We start from the raw sequence: 22,599 nt of genomic DNA, 5'->3' as shown, positions 1-22,599 counted from the left end.
TCACCACATGATACAGTCCAACTCCTGGTGTTGAATGGCAACTACAGCAAGAAACAGCAGTACACACACACGGATATTTCCTGACTGTATCACCATCGCCACTTAACTCTCAAGCTATTTCAAGAAAATAAACCGTTATCTTGTAGACACTGCTGTACAGGAGCCTTTATAAATGTTGATTAGACATGCAAACAGCGGTATGAGTAAATTGCTTGGTCATCATGTGGTACACGTATGCCAAATTTTCAGCCAAATTTCACACATTCCACAATCTTCCATAACAGTGCTCGGGTAACATAGAAACATGGAGAGAAAAAGAAAAGGAATGCAGTGTTCTTATCATTCAAGATGCCAGTACTGATCAGTTTGATAACGGCATACATTAGGGGAATGAAAGATTTCGAATCATGCACATAGCAAAAGAGGTAATGAAAGAAGTAACGACAGGGTAATTGCTGCTAAGAGTGCAAAGTGAAATAAAGTGAGGCCAGTTGGTTCAAATAAGGGCAAGTTGGTAAAGCATCATTCAAAAACAATATGAGGTAGCTGTGCTTTTGTTGGAACAGCATATGAGCGCCACGCACAACTTGATAGTGAGTGGCAAAACATTCTTCAATATGTTTCGGTGCCATTTTGGCATCAAGTGACAAGTAAAGACTTGGCCATGAGCAATCCAGAAGGAGCATGCTACCTGTAGCCAGCAGTTCTTTTCATCATTCCTTGCAGCCTACTTTTCCTTTAAAATGTTATGCACAAAGACACAGAAAAATATAAAAAGCCAAGGTTTCTTGGTTCAGTTCCAGGATGCATTAATGAAAAGGAGGGAACAATACCACCCCTTGCTGAGGAACCTGAATACCACTGCCACTGCCCTCTGCACTAGCAGTACAGGTTACGGCTTGGTGTGATGGCAAAAACAAAGAGAACAGAGACAATGAATAAAGAGGAAAAAACCTAGCTGGGTTAATTTCAGTTCTCACGAAGTAGTTTTGCAATGACCACTGAAAAAAAGAGGAGAATGAAATAAAAAAGAGGAGATATTCAGAGCAGTCGCTTAACATCTACAAAACAGACCACCAGCACTTATAAAACAGGCCCTGAAAAGGGTTGGTGTAGCTCTCAGTTACATATTCCATCTTGGTAATTTTTTTTTTGTGGAGGAAATTGTATGTTCCTTGATTTTTTTACATGTATTCCAAGTAGTTTAGAGCTACTTGTAAATGCTTCTGTTAGTAGTTTACTGACAGGCATAATGCTGTGATGATGAGTGTATCATTTGAATAACCGCTTTTGCCGTTCCCACTAACCAGCATTACACGTATGCAGTTTCACTTCACGAGTGAGTAGTCTACCCAGTTGTTTCTGCAATGCAACTAGCTTTTCTGGCAGAACACAGCTACCTTGTACAAAATAAACAAAAGATGAACATCTTGACAAAGACAAATGAAGAAAACATAAGGGAGAGATAGGTGTCGCCACATTCCTTATTCGCTATTTGCTTTTCTCTTTTGCACCAATTTTACATTTCTGTCAAAATGAAGCCAGAGTCCAACCTCTCACTGAAAAGACAGCATGAGCCACTAATTCGCTATAATCTGTCAAGCAGTTTCTCTCATCTAATTTGAAAATGAAAAATCTCAAATTTTGTTGTCACCCTTTTTAATACAAACGATTGTTTATTACCCACCAAAATTCCCAGTTCACTTATTCATGTAATCATGTCACACCACCAAGACAATTACTGCTAAGCAATACCAGCTAAGGCACACAGCAGCATGCCAGCAGTTTTGCTGTGCAGCTGACTTTTCATTAAAGCAGGCCATCCAAGACATGTCAGATCTCTAGAATGCACAGAGTATTGCATGTTTATCAAAAATGCAATACAGTCCACATAAAACAATAGTAATACAAAGGTGTCTCTACTGCTACATAGCATCTGTCTGCCTGCATGCAGTCAGTTATTTGAACTTTCTTAGTGTTTTCAAACTCTCATCACTAAAAAACTGAATATTAACCATGCACAGCAAGGCAGCTGCAGAACAGCAAACCTGGCTATCACTCCAAGTGCTGGGGTTGCAGGATTTCATCTCAACGTTAGGAACTCTTACTTTCATACAATGAAGCTGCGGACTGGTTGTCACTCAAAAGCAAATATGAGATGAAATGGCACTGAATAAAGCCTACAACCATAATGCGAAAATGTGTCAGCAAAACTAGAGCATCCTCTTTTAACAGGAAATAACAAGCAATGGACATACTGACAAGCACTGCAGTACACTTACTGAGTGCAACACATTGAGCATAACAGAAGATAGGCATTGTCTGAAAAATATTAACACTGTATTCTTTAGCAGTGCATAAGGGCAGTACAGAGATGTCACCATAGGACAGTAATTAGCTTTTTCACTCCCATGGCTCTAACACACACAGAAAAAAAAATCGTTTTACAGCACACACCATGCGGTGCTTGCCTAGTTTCTTAAAGCAGATTTTATAGCCGCATTTGCTATAGCAAACTCAGGAATGTGGAAGGATGCAGCAAAATGATATTCTGAATATAAATAAAACTCAGTACACAGCAAGTGGACCTATCTTTGGTGAGTGAACATATTCAACAAATATCACTGTTTATTACTGAAAAACAAAAAATGTTCACCTGAACAATGGCTCACCAGAGAATTTTACCACATCTTACGTCTTATCTGGCATCAAGGCACCCCATAACATATTACATGCTCCTTGTCAACAGTTATTATCATGACTCCTTTATTATTGAGCCTTGCTAAGAAGGACCTTGCTGGCAGACTAGTTTCTCCATACAATGCATAAAGGTTTCCATCAAACACATCACTTAAACCTGACAGAACACAACCCAGCTTTATGAAACAACAGGCGCTTCTGGGTGATATTTGCATTCATCGTGTTTCATTGGCACCCTGCAAGCAAATGCCTTTGAGCAGAAATGACACTAGTACAGTTTTCCACCCTTGTGGGCTACCAAGTGGCTCTTTAGACTGCTAAGATGTCTGAAGACATAGGGACACAGGTGGCACTGGTATGGCTTCTCTCCCGCGTGGACGTGAAGGTGAGCCAACAAGTGGTCCCTCCTTGCAAAGCGGCAACTGCAATGGCTGCATGCGAAGGACCGCTCTCCAGTGTGTGTCCTTAGGTGGCGCTTGAAATCGCTGCTGCTACCAGAAACGTGGCCACTTTGACTGCACTGAAACAGCTCCATTCCTTCTTGTGATGTTTGCAAAGGCGATGGGCTGCACCTGCCATGATCGGTGGCCAAGCCAGCACAAAGAAAAAAAAAACATTTCAAAATTATGAGTGACTGGCCTTTGTTCACAAAGCTGAAGCCCCTCCCAACACAGGTTAAACTGTGAGGTAAGGCGAAATAAAAACTGGTGGCAAAACACTGTAAAAACTAAGAAAAATGAATAACACACAAAACAGCCATATTTTTACACAAGTGCCCTAAAGTCAAATCTGTCATCGGGAAGCCAAGCACCAGGCTATATATTGTTCTTTACACCCAAAACTATGCATGGATGCTTGCGTTAGCACACAACTCAAAAGTAGAACAATATATATGAAAGCACTTAGGTAATATCTACACACATGGAAAAGACGAAATGAGAAAAAGGAATTTGAATTCCCACAGTTCAAAACGCCACCACAAATGGTAACTGCTTACACATCGTCATGAGCCCTTACAGTTACTCCCTTCTTTGTGCATGAAGTGCAATTACCAAAGGTATCAAGCGTCAGCGGATACATCAAGGGGAACGGCCACTTCGAACCAACAACACGTGTTGCACTAGTTTCCAAATACATCTGCAGAACCCTTATTCTGTTCCCCAATTTGTTTTAGCAGCAAGCAATAATACGGCACTGACATTTATTAAGCAGCCTAACCTGTGTGCCACAGAATTGATATTTTCACACCAAGCATCTACTGCACAATTTACTAGTTTGAATGCCGTGTGAAGCACAGAAATTCAAAGAGCAGCACATGTTGCAAGGATTACTGGCTCAATCAAGAGCATCTCCAAATTCTCATGACATGTCAAAAAACATACAAGGTATCACATAGATGCTATTCAACAAGCATTACTATGAGTATGCAATAGACATGCCAACCACAGTCTGGGACACCAGTTGGTGGACTGATGTGATTCAGCCAACTGCTGCATATTCCGCAATTTTTAAACCCCCAATGGTGCCTCTGGAAGCAAGTGGTCTGATCACCATAGTACACCTTTTTATGCATAAGCAGATGCCTTCATGGCAATCTGAGATGTTGATGTTCAAAGTGAAGTTTGAATATCACCATAAGGAAAGCAAAAATATGAAATGGCAACAGGGTAATTACTACAGTGAACGTGAAGTGAAAATATGGGATATAAATTGGTACAAGTATGGCCAAGTTGGTAAAGCACCACTGAAAATGAAAAATAGAACTGCCATAGTTTCCTTGAAGCAGTAGGAGAATGTCCAGTGCACGTGACACCATATGTCAAGACACTTGTCAACGAGTCCCATTGCAGCATGGACTTCGGGCAAAAGTGACTCAGCCATTGGTAATCCCTTGATTGGTACAGTGGAGACTTGGACTTCATCAGAAATGTCAGAGAAAAGGCTTACGACCTGGAAAATAAAAAAAGGAAACCACCTTCAGCCAGCACTTCTGTCCACCCCATTTGATATTTTTTTTGCACAAACAGAGTTGAATATGAGAAGCTGAAGTTTCTCAGTGGAATTGTAGAATGCAGCAACCAAAGTAAGAAGGTAATTGCAGTATTTACAAAAGAATTTCGAAATCAGTTCTACCACTGGATCTACATGCACTACTAAGTTGATCCCCTATCACATATCAGAAAAAAAAACAAAAAAACTTGGAAGTCGTTCAAGCCTGATCATTAATAGGAAGCCGCCGCCGCGGTGGCCGAGTGGTTATGGCACTCGGCTGCTGGCCCGAAAGACGCGAAAGAAAGACGCGGGGCCGCGGCGGTCGAATTTCAATGGTGGAGAAATTCTAGAGGCCCGTACTGTGCAATGTCAGTGCACGTTAAAGAACCCCACGTGGTCGAAATATCCGGAGCCCTTCACTACGGCGTCTTTCATAGCCAGAGTCGCTTTGGGACGTTACACCCATATAAACCATATAATAGGAAGCAATAGCATTATCCTGCAGCCGCAGCTTATCGCCAGCCGTGAGCACGCGTGCCCGTGGGCAGATTCCGAAACGAAAATGTAACAGTTACTGGACTGCTCGTCCACACTTGCTCTATTTGTCCTCCTAGAACCGCCGTCGTGATTGCTGCTGCGGTCCCGCACTATGGCGTACTAACGTATGTCGTCTGCGCACCACGACATCGCGTGGAACAGCTGAGAATATTGCCTCGCTGCAACTGCCACACCTGCATCACCCGTTGCAAACGTCGAACTTGCGGCCCAGCGCCCAGTTCGTTTCTTCGGCGTAACGAATGACAGTCACGTACCTTGAATGTAGCCGTGAACAAGCGCCGGTCGCTTACCGAACCCGGAGCACAAATGACGACTGATGAAGCACTAAAGTAAAAAATCAAATGCTTCAGAGCAAAAGACAAAAAAAAAAAAAACTGCGCGTGAGCAGCGGCTCTCGGCACTTACCTAAAGTGACTTTCCACTTACCGGCTTCGCCGCGATTGCAACGGCCCTTCCATCCACCAGCGACACTCCCTTGAGCATGAGCACCGAGTGCGCAGCTGAAAGTAACAAATTGTCTGTGGTTTAGCTCTGGTTAACCCTAGTTTAATAGCGAAAGCTTCTCGGCACGTCGTCTACGCAGCGTCTCATTCCGACGCTCTTGAGAACTCAAACCGGTCTCTTCCGCAGTTGAAGAGTCACTCGGGACGTGGCACTTCTTCTAGCCAAATCTTCGTTACAACGCTTCCCGAGTCGCGCGGCGCGTTCTTCTGGCATCTCTCGAGCGCGTTCCCTCTACCTCACTTTGTTCTGTCGTTGCTGTGTCTCTCCCGCGCTCCCCATAACGACTACAGTACACCGAGGCGAAGCGCATATATATATTCGCGAAGCGACACCTCCTCTCCCTCTACCTCAGCGGAGCCATCCTTTGGCTGCGGACACGCCCGCCGGCCAACCTCGCAACATGGCGCTGCCTGAACAGGGCTCCGACCCCACAATGCTGTCGTGGTCGTCTATCCCTGCAAGCCAACCAGAGAGCGGCTCATCCACCATTTCGGTGGAGCAAGCTGCCCTTTTTCAAGCCGTCAACAGCAGGCAGAACGCACGAGGAGTGGCCACGTCTATTACGCCTAACAATTCAGTCAAGGGAGACGCTCGCGCTCCGTCTTCTAAAGCTCCACACAAGACTTCTTCACCAGTCTCCAAGTGGACGCCAAAGCCAACGGTCAGGATGAATCCTGATGACTAAGTGATCGTGCCGAGGCCACGCAGTACGGTCGCCCTCAGTACAGCCTTTCAACGAGGTGAGCTCGGCGCTGCCATTTCCCAACTGGTCGGTAGGCAGCACATGAACACAATCACCAGTTCTCCCAATTGGGAACAATAAGTTGATGATGGCCTAGCCCTCCTAGGCCAGGATATACGTAGTGTAAGCATGGCGACATCTGGTTAGGAAGAGTTAATATATGAAAGGTGCGCATTCACTCATCATCATCAGCCTGACTACACCCACTGCAGGCAAAGGCCCCTCCCATGTCTTTCCAATTAACCCTGTCCTTTGCCATCTGCGCCCACGTTATGCCTGCAAACTTCCTAATCTCATCCGCCCACCTAACCTCTTGTGCCCCCTGCTACGCTTGCCTTCTCTTGGAATCCACTCTGTTACCCTTAAGGACCAGCGGTTATCTTGCGTTCACAGTACATGCCCTGCCCAAGCCCATTTCTTCCTCTTGATTTTGACTAGGATGTCATTAACATGCGTTTGTTACCTCACCTACTTGGCCCGCTTCCGGTCTCTTGACGTTACACCTATCAATTTCCTTTCCATGCTTCGCTGTGCTGTCCTTAACTTAAGCTGAACCCTTTTCGTTAGCCTCCATGTTTCTGCCACGTAGGTGAGTACTGGTAGGATACAGATGTTGCACACTTTTTTCTTGGGGGATATTGGTAATCTGCTATTCATGATCTGGGAGAACCTGCCATATGCGCTCCACCTCATTCGGCTACTTTAACTATCTTATCCATATTGCTAATTAATGACATAACCCTACTTGTCTCTTAATGCATACATCTGGTTTTTCCCTATGCCTATTTTCCTGTTCACCGCGTTTAGGCTACCTCCGTTCTTTAGAGCGGGCTTGATTCTCTCCATATTAAACTTCCTTATGTCGGATACCTTGCGCTTATTTATTTTGCGCCTTTATTCACAGTTAAACATTGAGCCATTGTAGCGGAGTGGTCTCCGCCTCAAACGCCAATGGCCCTGGTTCGATTCCCGGCTTTGACCAGGGCTTTTTTATTCACCTTTGTGACATCGTGGATGTGCAGCACGGCTCTCCAGGATGCACGTGAAACTGGTCCACCTCGGCCAGTGTAGCTTATGCTATATCATCGCCTGTGGCACGCAGAACCCCTAGGTAGTTCAGAAGCTGCTTAGGGACCACTTCCCAACTGATCGGTAGGCAGCACGTGAACACCATCACCAGTTCTCCCAATTGGGAACAATATATCATCACCTGTGGCACACAGAAGCCCGAGGTAGCTCAGAAGCTCCTCAGGAACATTAGACTTAGCACCAGCAAAGGACCGCTTCACGGACACCTCAAGCTCACCAGTGACGTATGTCGCGGAGTGATTTCTGTGCATGACCTCGAAACCAGTGAGCTACCAGCTTGATACCAAGTGTGATACCAGCTTCTCGGTACTTGGGGCATTGCCGAAGCGAACATGTCACTGCTACTGTCTCGGCAAGTTTGCGTTGCTCGCGCCCTTGTTCACGCATGTACCGAGCTCTTAGTGACCAACTTTAGTAGCGAACCCCAACATTTGACGAAAAACACAGTGATTGCCCTTTTTGAAGAACTTGGCGAGTATGCCGTCCTATGTGCCTTATCCACAACGGACACCGGAACAGGACACGGCACCAGCCATTACGATCGACGTGAACCTTGACCTTCTGTCCAATCAGAAACACCGCGTAGAAAGCCTTATTGACTCTTTCCGCGACTGTTTTGCGTCAACCTCTAAGGTTCTTCAGACACCAATAACTAAGCACCGCATTATCGTCGCTAGTGACCAGAGACCACTATGTCAGCGTCCTTATCGTGTTTCGTTGAAGGAACGTAATGCCATCCGCCGCCAAGTTGCCGAAATGCTCCGCAACGACGTCATACAACCATCGACGAGTCCCTGGGCATCACCTGTTGTTCTCGTCGCAAAAAAAGATGGCAGCCTACGGTTCTGCATGGATTATCGACGTCTCAACAACGTTACCAAAAAGGATGTATAACCACTGGCGTGCATTGATGACTCATTAGATCGCCTCTGCCATGCTACCTACTTTTCGTCACTCGACCAGCGTAGCGGTTATTGGCAAATCGAGGTTGACGAACGTGACCGAGAAAAGACCGCCTTCGTTACTCCTGACGGATTGTACAAATTCAAGGTGCTTCCTTTCGGCTTGTGTTCAGCCCCTGCAACGTTCCAACATATGATGGACACCGTACTAACTGACTTGAAGTGGCAGTCCTGCCTTGTGTATCTCGATGACGTGATTTTCTCCGACACGTTCGAGAAGCACCTGAAACGTTTGCGTGCTGTTTTCGAGGCCATTCGTTCTGAAGGTCTGTCTCTGAAGCCTGAAAAGTGCCACTTCGCATTTAGGGAGCTCAAGTTTCTTGGCCATATTGTGAGCGCTCAGGGCATTAGCCCTGATCCAGAAAAGACAGCCACCGTTGCTGCATTTCCCCAGCCAACAGATAAACGAAGCTTGCGGCATTTTCTGGGGCTTTGCGCCTATTATCGGAGGTTCGTTGAAAACTCTTCAAGCTCGCAGAGCCGCTGACTCGCCTGACAAAAGACTCCGAACCCTTCTTCTGGCACCAGGATCAGGAAACAACTTTCACAAAACTTAAGGCCCGCCTCCAATCTACACCTATCCTTGGCCACTTCGACGAGAAAGCCGCCACGGAATTGCACACAGATGCCAGCAATGTTGGCCTCAGTGCGGTGCTTGTGCAGTGGCAAGACGGTGTTGAACGCGTGCTCGCATACGCAAGTCACACTTTGTCCCATGCCGAAATGAATTATTCCACCACAGAAAAGGAGTGTCTCGCTGTTGTGTGGGCAATCACCAAATTTCGTCCCTACCTGTACGGCTGCCCGTTTCGAGTCGTCAGCGAACATCACTCCTTGTGTTGGTTTGCGAACCTCAAAGATCCATCGGGCACCCTGCACGGTGGCGCCTTCCGTTGCAAGAGTTCGACGTCATTATCGTGTATAAGTCGGGTCAGCAACATAGCGATGCACACTGTCTCTCCCGAGCTCCTCTTCCGTGCCCACCAGTTGAGCCCGATGACGGTTCTGCTTTTTTCGGCGCTGTCACCACATCCGACCTTGCCCACCACCAGAGGGCCGACTGCGAACTGCTGCCTCTAAACGAGTACCTCGATGGAACCGCTCCGTCTCCGCCCAGACTCTTCTCTCACGGACTTTCGTCATATTGCTTAATAGATGGAGTCCTCTACAAGAAAAACTACGGCCCGACCGAAACTGCGTATCTCCTCGTTGTCCCAACCGCACTTCGTCAGGAAGTTCTCGCTGCATGCCACGACGACATTTCTTCTGGCCACATTGGTTTTTCCAGAACATTGGGGCATCTCTGCCACAGGTACTACTGGCCTCAGCTTGCTGCGGTTGTCCAACGCTATGTTAGAGCCTGTTGTGAGTGTCAACAACAGAAGATACCGCCGACAAAACCGGCCAGCCTTCTGAAGCCAATTGATCCACCGCAAATCCCATTTCAGCAAGTCGGCATGGGCTTACTGGGCCCATTCCCAGTGTCCTCCATGGGTAACTGGTATATTGTTGTTGCCACGGACTACCTCAGCCGCTACTGTGAAACCAAGGCTCTTCACCGTGGCACCGCGGCTGAAATTGCACAGTTCTTTGTTCGCCACATTGTGCTTCGCCACGGCGCCCCCACGGTTGTATTAACTGACCGGGGCACCCCGTTTACCTCGGCTCTTACACATGAGGTCCTGCGTCTCAGTGGCACCAGTCATAGCAAAATGACTGCTTACCATCCTCAAACGAATGGTCTGACTGAGAGGCTGAACAAGACCATTGCAGATATGATGTCTATGTATGTCGACGCTGACCATTGCAACTGGGACGAAATACTCCCTTACGTCACGTTTGCGTACAACACTGCCCTCTAAGAAAGGACGCGCTTCACTCCCTTCGTCTGTCTCCGGCGCTGACCAATTCATTTGTGATGCAGAAGCCACTCGCCACCTTGCTAGACAACGGATTCGACACCAGCAGAAAACCGACGCCCGGCATTACAACCTCTGCCACAGGGAGGTGATTTACCAACCCGGCGAGCACGTCTGGGTATGGAGCCCTATACGTTGCTACTTCGGCCCCTACGAAGTGCTACGTCAACTCAGCGCGGTGATCTATGAAGTGTTCCTTCAAAGAGTCGTCCGCTCCTCTCGACCGCCCAGGCCTGAAGTCGCCCACGTGTCCCGCATGAAACCGTATTACGCCCGTTAGCCATTGTCGGAGTTCACATTCAGTGCCGCCGCCACACGCACCTTCGGTGCCTCAATTCTGTTTTTCCCCCTTGTCGGAGGCATCGAGGCGATGCTTCTTGAAAGGAGGGGGCCAATGCCACACTGCTCACATTCTGCGAGTGCTGCCATGCGGCCGAACGGCATGGCTGGGCTCGTGTGGAAGCGAGGAAGACGACGTTCCCGCTCGGACGGGCGCTGCTGGTCTTTTTGGCCTTCGGATTAAAAGCCCCCTTTTGTGTTGCTTTACGTTTGTCGGCGACAATATTAATGAGAGTCGTATTAACGAGGAACGACTGTAATTGCTAGATACGGCTCAACTACGTGTTCCACATTTTCAACAGCACTATGTACATACATACACACAAGTATGTATATGTGCCTTGAACTGTGCAGAATGTCTCGTGCGCACGTTGTCATCTTCCTGGCTGTTTATTGTCAAAGCTAAGTCAGCTCTGATGTCTGCAGTTCTTTGCATGAAAGCACAGGCTTACTGGCTGCCAGGCTGATGGATATTTTAGGTGCCCCAAATATGCAGGGAGCTATAAGGTTCAGACAAGTTTTTCTGACTTTCTCGGTGCCTTTAATGTGCACCTTCAATCTTGATACAAAGGTGTTCCTGCTTTCACCTCCACCTAAATGTGGCCACCACAGCTGGAATAGAACCCACCAACGCATGCTGAGCATTCAAATGCCGCAGCCACTGATCGACAACAAAGGCGTGTGGTTCCATAAAATATTGACACCTCTTTTGCAGACTGCATCAAATATTAGGTTTTGACAAAAATACCCGCCTATCTATTTACAGGATTTGTGAGTAAAGAGTATGCTTTTGAGTACATCTGCTGCCTGCATTTCCAACTACTGCGACTGGCATGCGAAAGATATATTGCCCATTCTTTCAGTTGTAAGCTCACTTATCACTGAATACTGCTGTTCTTTGCAAGAAAGAAATATCAGTTATAAAATTAAAACCCTAGATCTACATGCTCTACAGTCGCTTTATTAAAAACTTTTCCCTTTTTCCCTCTTACATGTCTCAAAATCTTGTCCTGCCTGTTTGGTAATGCAAGTTTGTCTTTCTCGGAAATTTGCTTTCAAATGCTATCCGCACTTCTGCCACAAGTTGCCTGTAATGCAATCATATCTGATTTAGAAAAAATTAGCTGTGGTTCAACTACTGCTAAACCTGGCTAGAGAGAAAATGTTGTCGCGTATTGGGTAACTAGATGTGGGTTGGCATCTGTAACGTTGAGTGTGTCCTGCACACTGGATAGGCAGTGTGCCCACCCTGGCAGATGGCAGTTAAATCAATGGTTGATCGCGAGAAGTGGGTCACCTAATGAATGCTGCGGCCTATTGCTGCAGTGCCACGTGTTTGCCACAACATTGTCAGCGCTAATGCATGCAGCCCACATCTTTCCTCACCACCGCGACGCCACATACCTCAAAGTGCCACTGAGGCGTCCACTGGCCCAGGGAGCCAGTTATGCTCCTTCCTTTATTCAAAGTCATCAGAGTCTAGAACATTGACACGGCAATGAACACAATGAACGCCAACAGTCTATAGCTAAGTGCCATGTTTCTGCTACAACATTGTGAATGACAACGCATGCAGCGCACATCTGTCACTACTGCTAGCCACATAGGTTAAATCGCGACTGAGGTGTCCACTGTCTCAGGGGCTCAGTTATGCACTTTGGTTTGGAAGAAAACTGAAGACTGGTTTTTGAAAATTGGCTTTAAGGAAAGGAAATGGCACAGTAACTGTCTCACATATATCAGTGGACACCCAAACAGCCCCCTGTGGGGCACGGCTTAACACCTCTGGTTGGCTGAAGGTCAAACTCCAGCGCACACGAAACGTGCCACAGCTAGCCCAGTGAAGCTTTCACTTTGGAATGCATACTGTTGTGCAATGGTTCCCCAGGAATGTTGCATAAACGATTTCTCCCACTTGCAAGTATGCATTACTCATAAGCAAATGAGCAATTCGTATTTTGTTTCATTTGCACTAAGGGTACTTCGAACCTCACAAAGTTGCCTGCAGAGAGGAAGGGCAAAATGAAAATATATGAATTAGCCATCACCACACACATAACACAATATGTATAAATTCACATAATGGTCCATTTAAGTTTCCTTTGGAAAAGCGGGCAAAGAGATCACTATTCACACTGCAACCACAAAGCCCATGTAAGATGACGCATCTAACTTTTGCTTTCACTCTTTAATACAAACGATTGGTTCGAATAAGGAAGGGTGTCGGGCAGGGAGACACGATCTCACCAATGCTATTTGCTGCCTGTTTACAGCAGCTGTTCCGAGGCCTAGATTGGGAACAGCTGGTGATAAGAATTAACGGCAAATACCTGACTAATTTGCGATTCGCTGATGACACTGCCTTGCCAAGTCGCTCAGGAGACGAACTGCAAAGCGTGATCAATGGGTTAGAGAGCCAGAGCAGAACCGGCCGACCACAGGTTGTTAATACGAAGATGTTTTGGCTTCCATACGGAAGCCTTGATCACTCTGATCAAGGCTTCAAGTGATCAAGGCTTCCGTATGGAAGCCGAAACGTCTTTGTATTAACAAAAACCTTTGGTCGGCGTTCCTTTCTTTATGCATGAACTAGGTTCAATGTGGTGCCGAAAATTCCCCTTTTCCTTAAGTATGAGGACAACACATCTATGGCCGAAATATTTTTGGCACTAGTCATCACCTTTCTAAATTGCACAAGTTCACTAAACAGAGGAGTGAAAAAAGTGAAGACAGCATACTTGAAGTACTTGATGGCAATGTGTTCCTTTGTGAGGGACCATCACTGGAACAGCTAGAAGATGCAAGAAACACCGCATTTAAAACCAAAGCACTGTTACCAACCCCCTTTCTCCCATCACATTTCAGTATCCTTATATATTTATCAGATGTGGCCTAATTTTGGAGCAAAGGATGTTTGACAGGCTTCAAATCATGACAAAAATTTGAGATTTGGAGAACGAACGAGGATTTCATGAACTCCTCCACTACGCAAATAAGAGCAATCTCTAGGTAGGGAATGTGAAGAATTTCGTAACTTTCTAAATCAATTTGTACTATATCATAGCACATTACAAAGGCACCTAATTTCACAGGTTTAAGAGGTATTGGCAGAAATGTGTATTAGCTACCATTTTTACGAACGTCAGTAGGAATGATGGCATGGTGAAAACAATTACTTTTACCTTATTAGCATGCACACAATACATAAGAGGACTAGGGAGATTTTGAAAAAAAATATTAAGATCATAACACAATATTAAACTATTTCCAATGGAATAATGCAACATTTGGTGCCTCCCATGAATTTTAATGGATTCTTTTTTCTCAATCCGTCAGTTTAATGCATTCCACCAAAGAGAATTTGGAGTCTCCAACATTTGCACTGCCAGCCTTTACTCCAGCTTATTTTTTTTTTTTTCAGAAATAAAGGAAATTTTCTTACCTTCTGAGCCGAAAGGGTGGTGGAAGGGCACAGCTTAGCTCATCGCTATCAGAATCATCTGATGTGAATACTGCAAACCGCTTGCGCTTCCCACGGCCCGGCTCCATTCTATTAAAATGTTCACAGGATATTAAACGGAAAATTAGCAGGCTCCAAACAGGAATGCTACACGTCAAGACTATACTTGCACTGTACTGATCTGATCAAGCCATGGTGTAGCCATTTTACAGTTTCTAAAATATAGGCTACCCTAAAAACCACAGCTACTCAAATGTAGAAAAACTAGTATTGGGAGACAAATACCTTGGTCTGTTGACATTGCAATGCCGTCAGTATCCACCGCTTTCTTTAGCTTGGATCTTGCTCTCTCAAAAGTCTCTAAGGAGATAAGCACAGCACTAATTAAATATATAACAAGCATAACACACAAAGTTGCAACTGCACGTTGGCCTTGAGCAACTTAACAATTATCCTAAAGGTGTAGAAAAGCACTAGAGACGAAAAGGTTATGTACTGGTTTGCTAGCTCTGCTCAATGCCTCCAGGCCCAGTAATCATAAAAAGAGCTCTGTATTAATTATCTCTTGTAACCACCTTGACAACTCCTTGGCTGAGTTCATTACATGTTTTTGTTAACGCAGTCTGTGACGGAAAAAGGACTTAATATTTCTAGTTCATAGACATGTATCAGTTCTCAATCCCGAACATGGCAAGCAAATTAAAGAATATAAATAACTGACAAATTTAAAAGCGACAGTGAATAATTAACCACAAAAGAATTAAAGTGGTGTTAAACTATCTGTATCTTTACCTTCCATGCTAAGTGCAATCATGTCATGTTTCTGGAATGTGACATCTGGTACTTCTCGGTGCTTGGCTGCCTTCAAGGTTCTTGACACATTGGAATTTGTTGGCCAGTAACATTTGTCATCTTCAAGCCAGTTGGTTGGAACCACGTCGACAGTGCTGTCCTTTGAGAAGCGCACCACAGCAAACATTCCTGAAAAAAAAAAAAACCTAAACCTTTCTATTATTCATTAAGTAGCTGCAGCACACCTTTGTCCTGTAAAAATAAACTAAAAAATGGAGCAATTAGGCTGCATGAAGCAAGCATACAACAGCACATTCCTGAGAAACGACACCTTTGTACTGATAAAAAATATGCAGCATCACCATGTTCAATAAAAATAAAAAGCTCAAAATTTGAGCAGTTAGGCTGCATGAAACAAGAACACACAGTCCTGCAAGAATGAAACTTTTCGACTGTCATCAAAAGATGAATACAACCTTGTCCTATAAAAAGAAAAAACTACATTTGAGCAATTAGACATGAAGCAAGTGTAGGACCACAAACATTCCTTCGAAGAATGAAACCATTGTATATTGTTGATCAGGAAGTCAACAAAACGTTGTAGAAATTGAAAAACTCAAAATTTCAGCACTTAGGTTGCATGAAACAATGGAACCACCAGATACTCTTGGTGTGGTGCTGAACACGGCAGCAAAAGGCACTTTGATTTCACGCTAGCCAAAGGCCACACTTTGCAACAGCATGACAGGCTGGGCACTATGAAAATATCCAAGTCAGAAGTCCTGCACGGAGTAGTATAGAAATCACGGGATGACATGAACTGCCTTCCAAGAAGCAGTTTCGACTCTGTTTTATTAAAACAGAAGTCATGGGCAACAATGACAGTAGAGTCAGAAAAGACACAACAGTTATCTACAGTAGATGCCTTTAGAACAAACTGGGGAAAAACAGCAACACGAAATTGCGGCCCTTTACATGAATTTGGCAGCTTTCCTTCTGTATGCGGTTGCTTGTAAGTCGCAGGACAGTCTGTAGTCTTAATAGGACAAAGACTGTCACTAGCACTGAGTTCAGTTATCCTATTGTGTAGTTGCTCAAGTAGCCATGTTGAGCTTCGAAGAAGGCGTTTCAGCTAGAACATAAAACTCTCAGCTGGAAAAGCACTGAAGCTATCCAGTGCACCCTAGTTAAGGGCATCGTTGGCGAAATGGACTAAGTTGTGAACATTGTAGGACACTTTGCTGAGACCATACAAAGATCTGAAATAACAAAGAAACAAAGGAGCTCGTTGGCATAACTATTGTGAGTGTTGCACATGTCAGGGCTGGCAAGGACCCTGACTGCTACATGAAGCGCAAGGCAGTGCTCATATCTTTCTTGATCCAGGATGTCCTTCAGCACTAATGGACTAACGTACAACAGGAATGAGCGAAGTTCAGTCGCCTTCCAGAAGCCAAGATCCTTCAGTGGTCATGGAAGATGAGCAAACTCGCAGCAGCAGAACCGCCTAACATTCAATATGCACTGTGAGATTGCGTTTACACTTGTGGAAGAAAGGCGGTACAAGTTATTGCCCTTCATCCATACAAGCAGCAACTTTTTCATAACACCAATACAAACTAGATGCATATAATCTAGTGGGAACTGCGAGTCAAGTCCTACAGGCAATGTGCTCAGAGGTGTCTCTAACATGGTGCTCTTCCTGAAATTTCTGTCCGAAACTTTCATCTGTCCGTAGAGGTGCATTCGTCTTCAGGAAAACTACTGACCCACAAACATACTTGTCCTCCTGAGTGCACATGCCACAACCAAAATAACCTGTGTGTGACTTGATGACTAACAAAAAGGCTTTTGCAGGAGCATCACATATGAATCCCCTAATGTACACCTTTAAAAGACGGCCAGGAAAAGAGAGCTCATTTGAAATAAGACCTGTAGTCTCCGCAATGAAATCTGAAAGGTACTCATGCACTGAGCTCGGTTTTGCATGTCCATGGTAGCAACCAACCAGGAAGACATTGCTACCAGGTATGTCTTCTGTTTTTCCTAAAACTGGCCAGAACTGGCTGTGGGAGCCTTTTGTGAGGGGAAGCCCATCAATGTAAAACATAATGCCAATTCTGGCTGTAACAGATGCTGCACCTACATGCAAGAGCAGGACTGAAGCATTTTTCAATGCCAAAGTGACAATAAGACCAGGGCACCACAGTTCTTATATCCACTGTTCGAGGTGTTGCCAGCAACGTCCTAGGGTCGCTGTTTTCCCGAGTAGCATGAATGCTTCCTTAGTTCTTTTAACAGCAAAGAAAGAGTACTGTGGTTATATCGTTTTCAGTGGACCACTCTGCAAGAAAATGCTTCAGGCTCTCTGAATCGCTCTCGACGTTCGTGGCCTTATCGCAACCCACTTGCTCATGCTCACCAACGCATGTGGCCTGCATTTCGGAGAGATATATATCGCAACTCGCTTGCGCATGTTCATCGCCTACCAAGACGACAACTCTGTCGCTTTCAGGCGTTATTTCCACTGGCTGGTCATCCGCAGAAGCGTCTGATAGCGACGTTGTGTCACTACGAGGAGAAAACGCATTTCCAAACTTTCTGCTTACAGGGTTAGCCCGGGAAATACCACTTACGGATGAACGCCGAGTGACCTCAGCGCTCGAACTACCAGCAATGCATCCGGACCTGCTAAACTCAAGTTCAGTCGCACCAAAGGCAGTGGGAAACTTTTCCGCGCTCATTTCTTCACCACCTGTTTCAACAAATGAGGTAGCGGAGTCGAGGCAATAAAACAGCACCTCGCGATCGGTTTCGTGTGTGCGAGCCCTGTTACAACAAGAGCTGGATGGCTCATCAGCGCTGGGAAAGTGAATGCTGTTTGTGCTAGCATTTTCTCCAGTACCGGAGTTACAACGTTCAGAAACAAGTCTAGAGACTCCTTCGTTTAGGCGTCGCCTCTTCTGCCACCACGATAAGTTTTCAAAACCTTTATTATGCCGCTGCATGATTACGAAACATTACCTGCTGACCGGAGCACCTGGCAGCGAGCAATCCGTGCTAGAAGAGTTGCAGCTTCCCAACCAGTCCCGCACCTCCTGCCAGCAGTCTTGGTTCAAAGCGAGCAAATTTCGTCGGTAACGCGAAGCTACAGTACACTGTACGCGAAGCGAAGTCGGCGAAGCAAGCAGCGAAGCGACGCGTGACGCCTCTGAACTGGCGGGAACGGCCGGAACAAAGAACGACAACCGGACCGCAGAAAGCAACAAAACAACTAAAATTTGTCTTCAAAAGCAATGCGCTTATTTTAAAAAAATGCTTAAAAATTTAATAAATTACCAATTGTTTATCTGGCGTGATTTGTATTAATAAATTAATTGCTAATGCCGACCACACGTGATTGCCAGTGCTCCATATCACGTTACAACCAGTTTTTTAACATGCCCTGAGTAGTAATCTCAACAAAATGACCGCTTTGTGGCCAATTTTTGGTGATTGCTGGTGGCGTCTGCAACTGCATGCAGTCGCAGACGCCACCAGCATATACATATACTACAGCAATATCGCCGTGTATATACTTGTATACACACGGCGATATTGCTGTAGTTATAAAATGTCTTTTGAGGAATCGCTTTATATTTCTGAAGCAGGATGCCTTGAGGACAACTTACGTAAGCCGGCTTGTAATCTTGCATATATATAGCTGATTCAAGTTCCCGGGATCAAACCCGACCGCGGCGGCTGCATTTTTATGGAGGCAAAACGCTAAGGCGCCCGTGTCTTGTGCGATGTCAGGGCCCGTTAAAGATCCCCAGGTGGTCAAAATTATTCCGGAGCCCTCCACTGTTCCGGTTCTGCGTGGTGACAGAGCAGCTGCTGAAAGCCAGCACATGCGATGGAGCCCCGCAGCAAAAATGCAACCATGCTGTAGCATGCCTGATATCTCGTTTTGCTCCCCTTTATTTATGGTGCCATGCTTTGGTTTCGAATTAAGCCAACCACCACCCCTTCGGATTTTCAAATTTTGAAGAACAGGAAAAATTGGTTTTTGGGGAAAGGAAACGGCGCTGTATCTGTCTCACATCTCCGCGGACACCTGAACTGCGCGTAAGGGAAGGGACAAAGGAGGGACTGAAAGAAGATGTGCCGTGCTAGTGGAGGCCTCCGGAATAACTTCGACCACAGATTTGAGACGGAGCACAGTTCCAAACTAACTTTGCCTTGCTGGCAGTTACTGTCAACAACTGACTTAATTTTTGCATTGTTATCAAGTGTGTTGTGAGATGCCACCAAGCTTCTAAATGCCTTTCCAAGAGGAGCACGTCTGTGTCTCTTGGACATCGCATGCGAGCAATGTGTGCTCTTCGCACCGTGCACCTGCAGCCTGGGTTGGGATATAAGTATGCATCTTCCTTTCGCGAATGACATTATGCGCTTTCCTGAGTAGCACCACGAATTCTTGCTAATGCCGCTCCCAGCCAAGAAAAATCATTGCAAGCAATTGGACATTACAATTTGTTTCAATTGCATTTCCCATTGGAACTAATTGGTTCCAGTTGTGTTTGCAACCATGCGACCAATTGGACCCAACTGGATAAACCAATTGGACCCATTAGCCCAGGAAGTTATTGCATCCAGCAATATTCGCATAATGAATCACAATTAAGTTGTGCAAAATAAACAGTGTGAGAAATATTTTTACAACTTAACACATTATTAATGCCCAAAAGTAAAACTTATTTGTGAGAACTACAGAGAGAAACTCTGCATGCCTGCTGCCAATCACCATTTTTACTACAGAATTGAAATTAACATGCCAAATGGAGTCCTGCCTGCAAGCAGTGGCGACCCTAGTCAACAACTACGCGACCTACTGCGGACTTCAGTGCGCCCCCGCTAAATACGAATTTGTGCACATACGTCCCTCTTCTCGGGACACAACTCAGCTTCACATCAGCCTCCTCTCAGGATCGATCCGGAAGGCCAAGGAGATCCACGTCCTTGGCCTCTTCATACATCACCAACGCAGGGCCAACACCACCCTGGCCAAACATCGCACGGTGGGAGACCAAGCGGGCCGCATAGTCCGCCAGGTCTTCAACAAGTGAGGTGAATTATGAAGCAGGTATGCACCGCGGCTTGCCCATGCTTTCGTAACAAGTAGAATCCTCTACTCGACCCCCTACTTGCACCTGCGCAAACAAGATGATGACCAACTGGAGCTCATCCACTGGAAAGTCATCAAGCGGGCTCTCGACCTCCCGGTCGCTACGTTCAATCAGACACTTCTGGCTCTGGGCATGGTGAACATTTTCCGGGAGCTTCGAGAAGCCCACTAAGTCAACCAGTACACGCGTCTTGCACGGACCACGTCCGGTCGCCGCCTCTTGGACTTGCTACACATCAAACACGACTACCACACTGAGGAAAAGGGGGGACTGCCAGAACCCTGGCGACGTACCCTCCGGGTCCGACCCCTTCCCCGCAACATGTCCAGAGAAGACCATAGTGGTCGCCAGGAGTGCGTGGAAGCGTTGGTGCAATACTATGGTCACCAACAACACGTGTATTACATGGACGTTACTGGCCCACACCACAAGGGGTGATACACGGCCGCAGTCGTACACAACACAAACGTAGTTAACAGGCTCACTTTCAAAGCCTACAGCGCAACACACACGAAGGAGATTGCCATTCTACCCACTGCACAAATTGTGCGATGAAAGAACTCTTTCCAGATGAGCACAAGTAAAAAAGACACATTGAGCAATGAGAAGAGGCAGGAATGTAAGACTGTGCCAAATACGAAAACAAATGAACACATAAGGAACATGACAGATGCTGGCAGGCTACTTATGTGTTCTTCGTTGTCTTTTGTACCTCATACATTCCTGTCATAATGAACCGCCAAGCTCCGATCCAAATTTTACAGAAGACAGAGCATTGGCCCCCCTAAACGCCAAGAGTATTCATGACAACGATTCTCATATACATATGTGCACGTCTTTGTTCTTCTATCTTCTGATTACCCACGAGAAAGAACAATTAATTCTTGCTGTTACTCTTTCTAATGCAAACCATTCTTTATTACTTACCAACACGCTTTGATCAAGCATTCATGGAATAACACTACGCCCCCCGCCCCCCCTTCATATCAAGAAAATTACTTTCAAATCGATACACTTTGCGGCACACTGCAGCCCGCAACAGCTAATTTTTCAGTCATATCTCTGGAGTGCACCAAGTGGTTTCTGTTTACAAAAATTACACACATAACAAGGAAAATAAAACAAAACAGTTTTGACTGCGACATATTTCAACACAGCCAGTAAGTTAGTTCTAATTGTCTTGTTTTTTTTTCAAATACTTACAACTGCACAAACTGCAGGCAATAACCATATCAAATAAGGCAGATTTCAGCCAACAACTCTTGCCATTACTGTAAGTGCCGTGATTGTAGTATTTAAACTTAAGACCAGGCACACTGGCTCACATACATTAAAGCTGCAAACCGAACGTCAATAAGAAGCTAGAACGAGATCAAGTGCTAGTGGAATAACTCTTGCAGTTACAGTCCGATGAAAAGGTATCAGTAAAACTAGAGCTTCTATTTAACCAGGAAACAACAGCAGTGAACATTATAACAAGCATTCAAGAATATTAATCAAGTACAGCAGAAAATTAAAAATTAACACAGCATTATTTTCACTATGTAGAGACAACACATCATTACAAGCCAGCAACACAGGAACAAACTTAGTAAGTCGTTCTTTTCTAAACTTTCCTCTAATGCAAAAGAGATACAAAATTCCTTCTGACGCCTGACTGTGTAACCATGAACAAAGAAGAAAAACACTTGAGCAAGCATCAAGATGTGTCTGTGTATTTTGAAAACCAAGTTTTGCAACCACAACTGCCATTAAAAACACAAGACAGAGAGCTAGGATTCAGGAAGAAAAAAATTCTAAAGATAAACCAAATCCAGCACATTTCTTTGATAACAATGTTCATTTTTCAAGAACAAAAACCCATAATTGACCATGTGAACAACGGTTCATCCAAGAATTCTCTCTCGTCTTCTTTAGCATTATGGTGCCATGCAACATCACAGCAACAGGCTTCTTGTGCAAAGGTGTTATCATGAAATATTTTAATAATGAGCCCAGTACAGAAGGGCCTTAAGGCCAGATTTGCTTCTCTGTACAATGCATAAAGGTTTTCAACAAGCATGCCACCCAATGCTGGCAGAACACAACACAGCCTTACAGAACCACAGACGCTTCTGGGTGATATTTGCGTTCATGCCGTTTCATTGCCACTCTGCACGCAAATGCCTTTGAGCAGAAACGACACTTGTAGGGTTTTTCACCCCTGTGCGATATCAAGTGCCTCTGTAGGCTGGTCTCATGCGTGAAGGTCCAGGGACACAGGTGGCATTGGTACGGGTTCTCGCCCGTGTGAATGCGAAGGTGAGCCTCCAGGTGGTGCTTTCTTTTGAAGCCCTGGCTGCAATGGCTGCACCGGAAGGGGCGCTCTCCAGTG

At 45.4% G+C, this 22,599-nt stretch overlaps 1 protein-coding gene across 1 annotated transcript; it reads right to left on the bottom strand.

Annotated features, from left to right (window-relative positions):
* Positions 1 to 4,315: 4,315 nt before the first annotated feature.
* On the bottom strand, positions 4,316 to 18,278 carry LOC144107945 (uncharacterized). Its single transcript, XM_077641185.1, has 8 exons — positions 18,082 to 18,278; positions 15,058 to 15,246; positions 14,551 to 14,625; positions 14,248 to 14,355; positions 13,544 to 13,596; positions 5,677 to 5,750; positions 5,505 to 5,574; positions 4,316 to 4,650 (listed from the first exon to the last, which is right to left on the bottom strand). Exons 4-8 carry the CDS (start codon positions 14,352 to 14,354, stop codon positions 4,631 to 4,633), a joined length of 324 nt encoding a protein of 107 aa, XP_077497311.1. The 5' UTR covers position 14,355; positions 14,551 to 14,625; positions 15,058 to 15,246; positions 18,082 to 18,278; the 3' UTR covers positions 4,316 to 4,630.
* Between the last annotated feature and the right edge of the window lie 4,321 nt (positions 18,279 to 22,599).

Source organism: Amblyomma americanum, chromosome 10 (assembly GCF_052857255.1).
Source record: "Amblyomma americanum isolate KBUSLIRL-KWMA chromosome 10, ASM5285725v1, whole genome shotgun sequence".
NCBI classification, from domain to species: Eukaryota; Metazoa; Arthropoda; class Arachnida; order Ixodida; family Ixodidae; genus Amblyomma; species Amblyomma americanum.
This window is presented reverse-complemented; position numbering and strand designations above follow the sequence as displayed.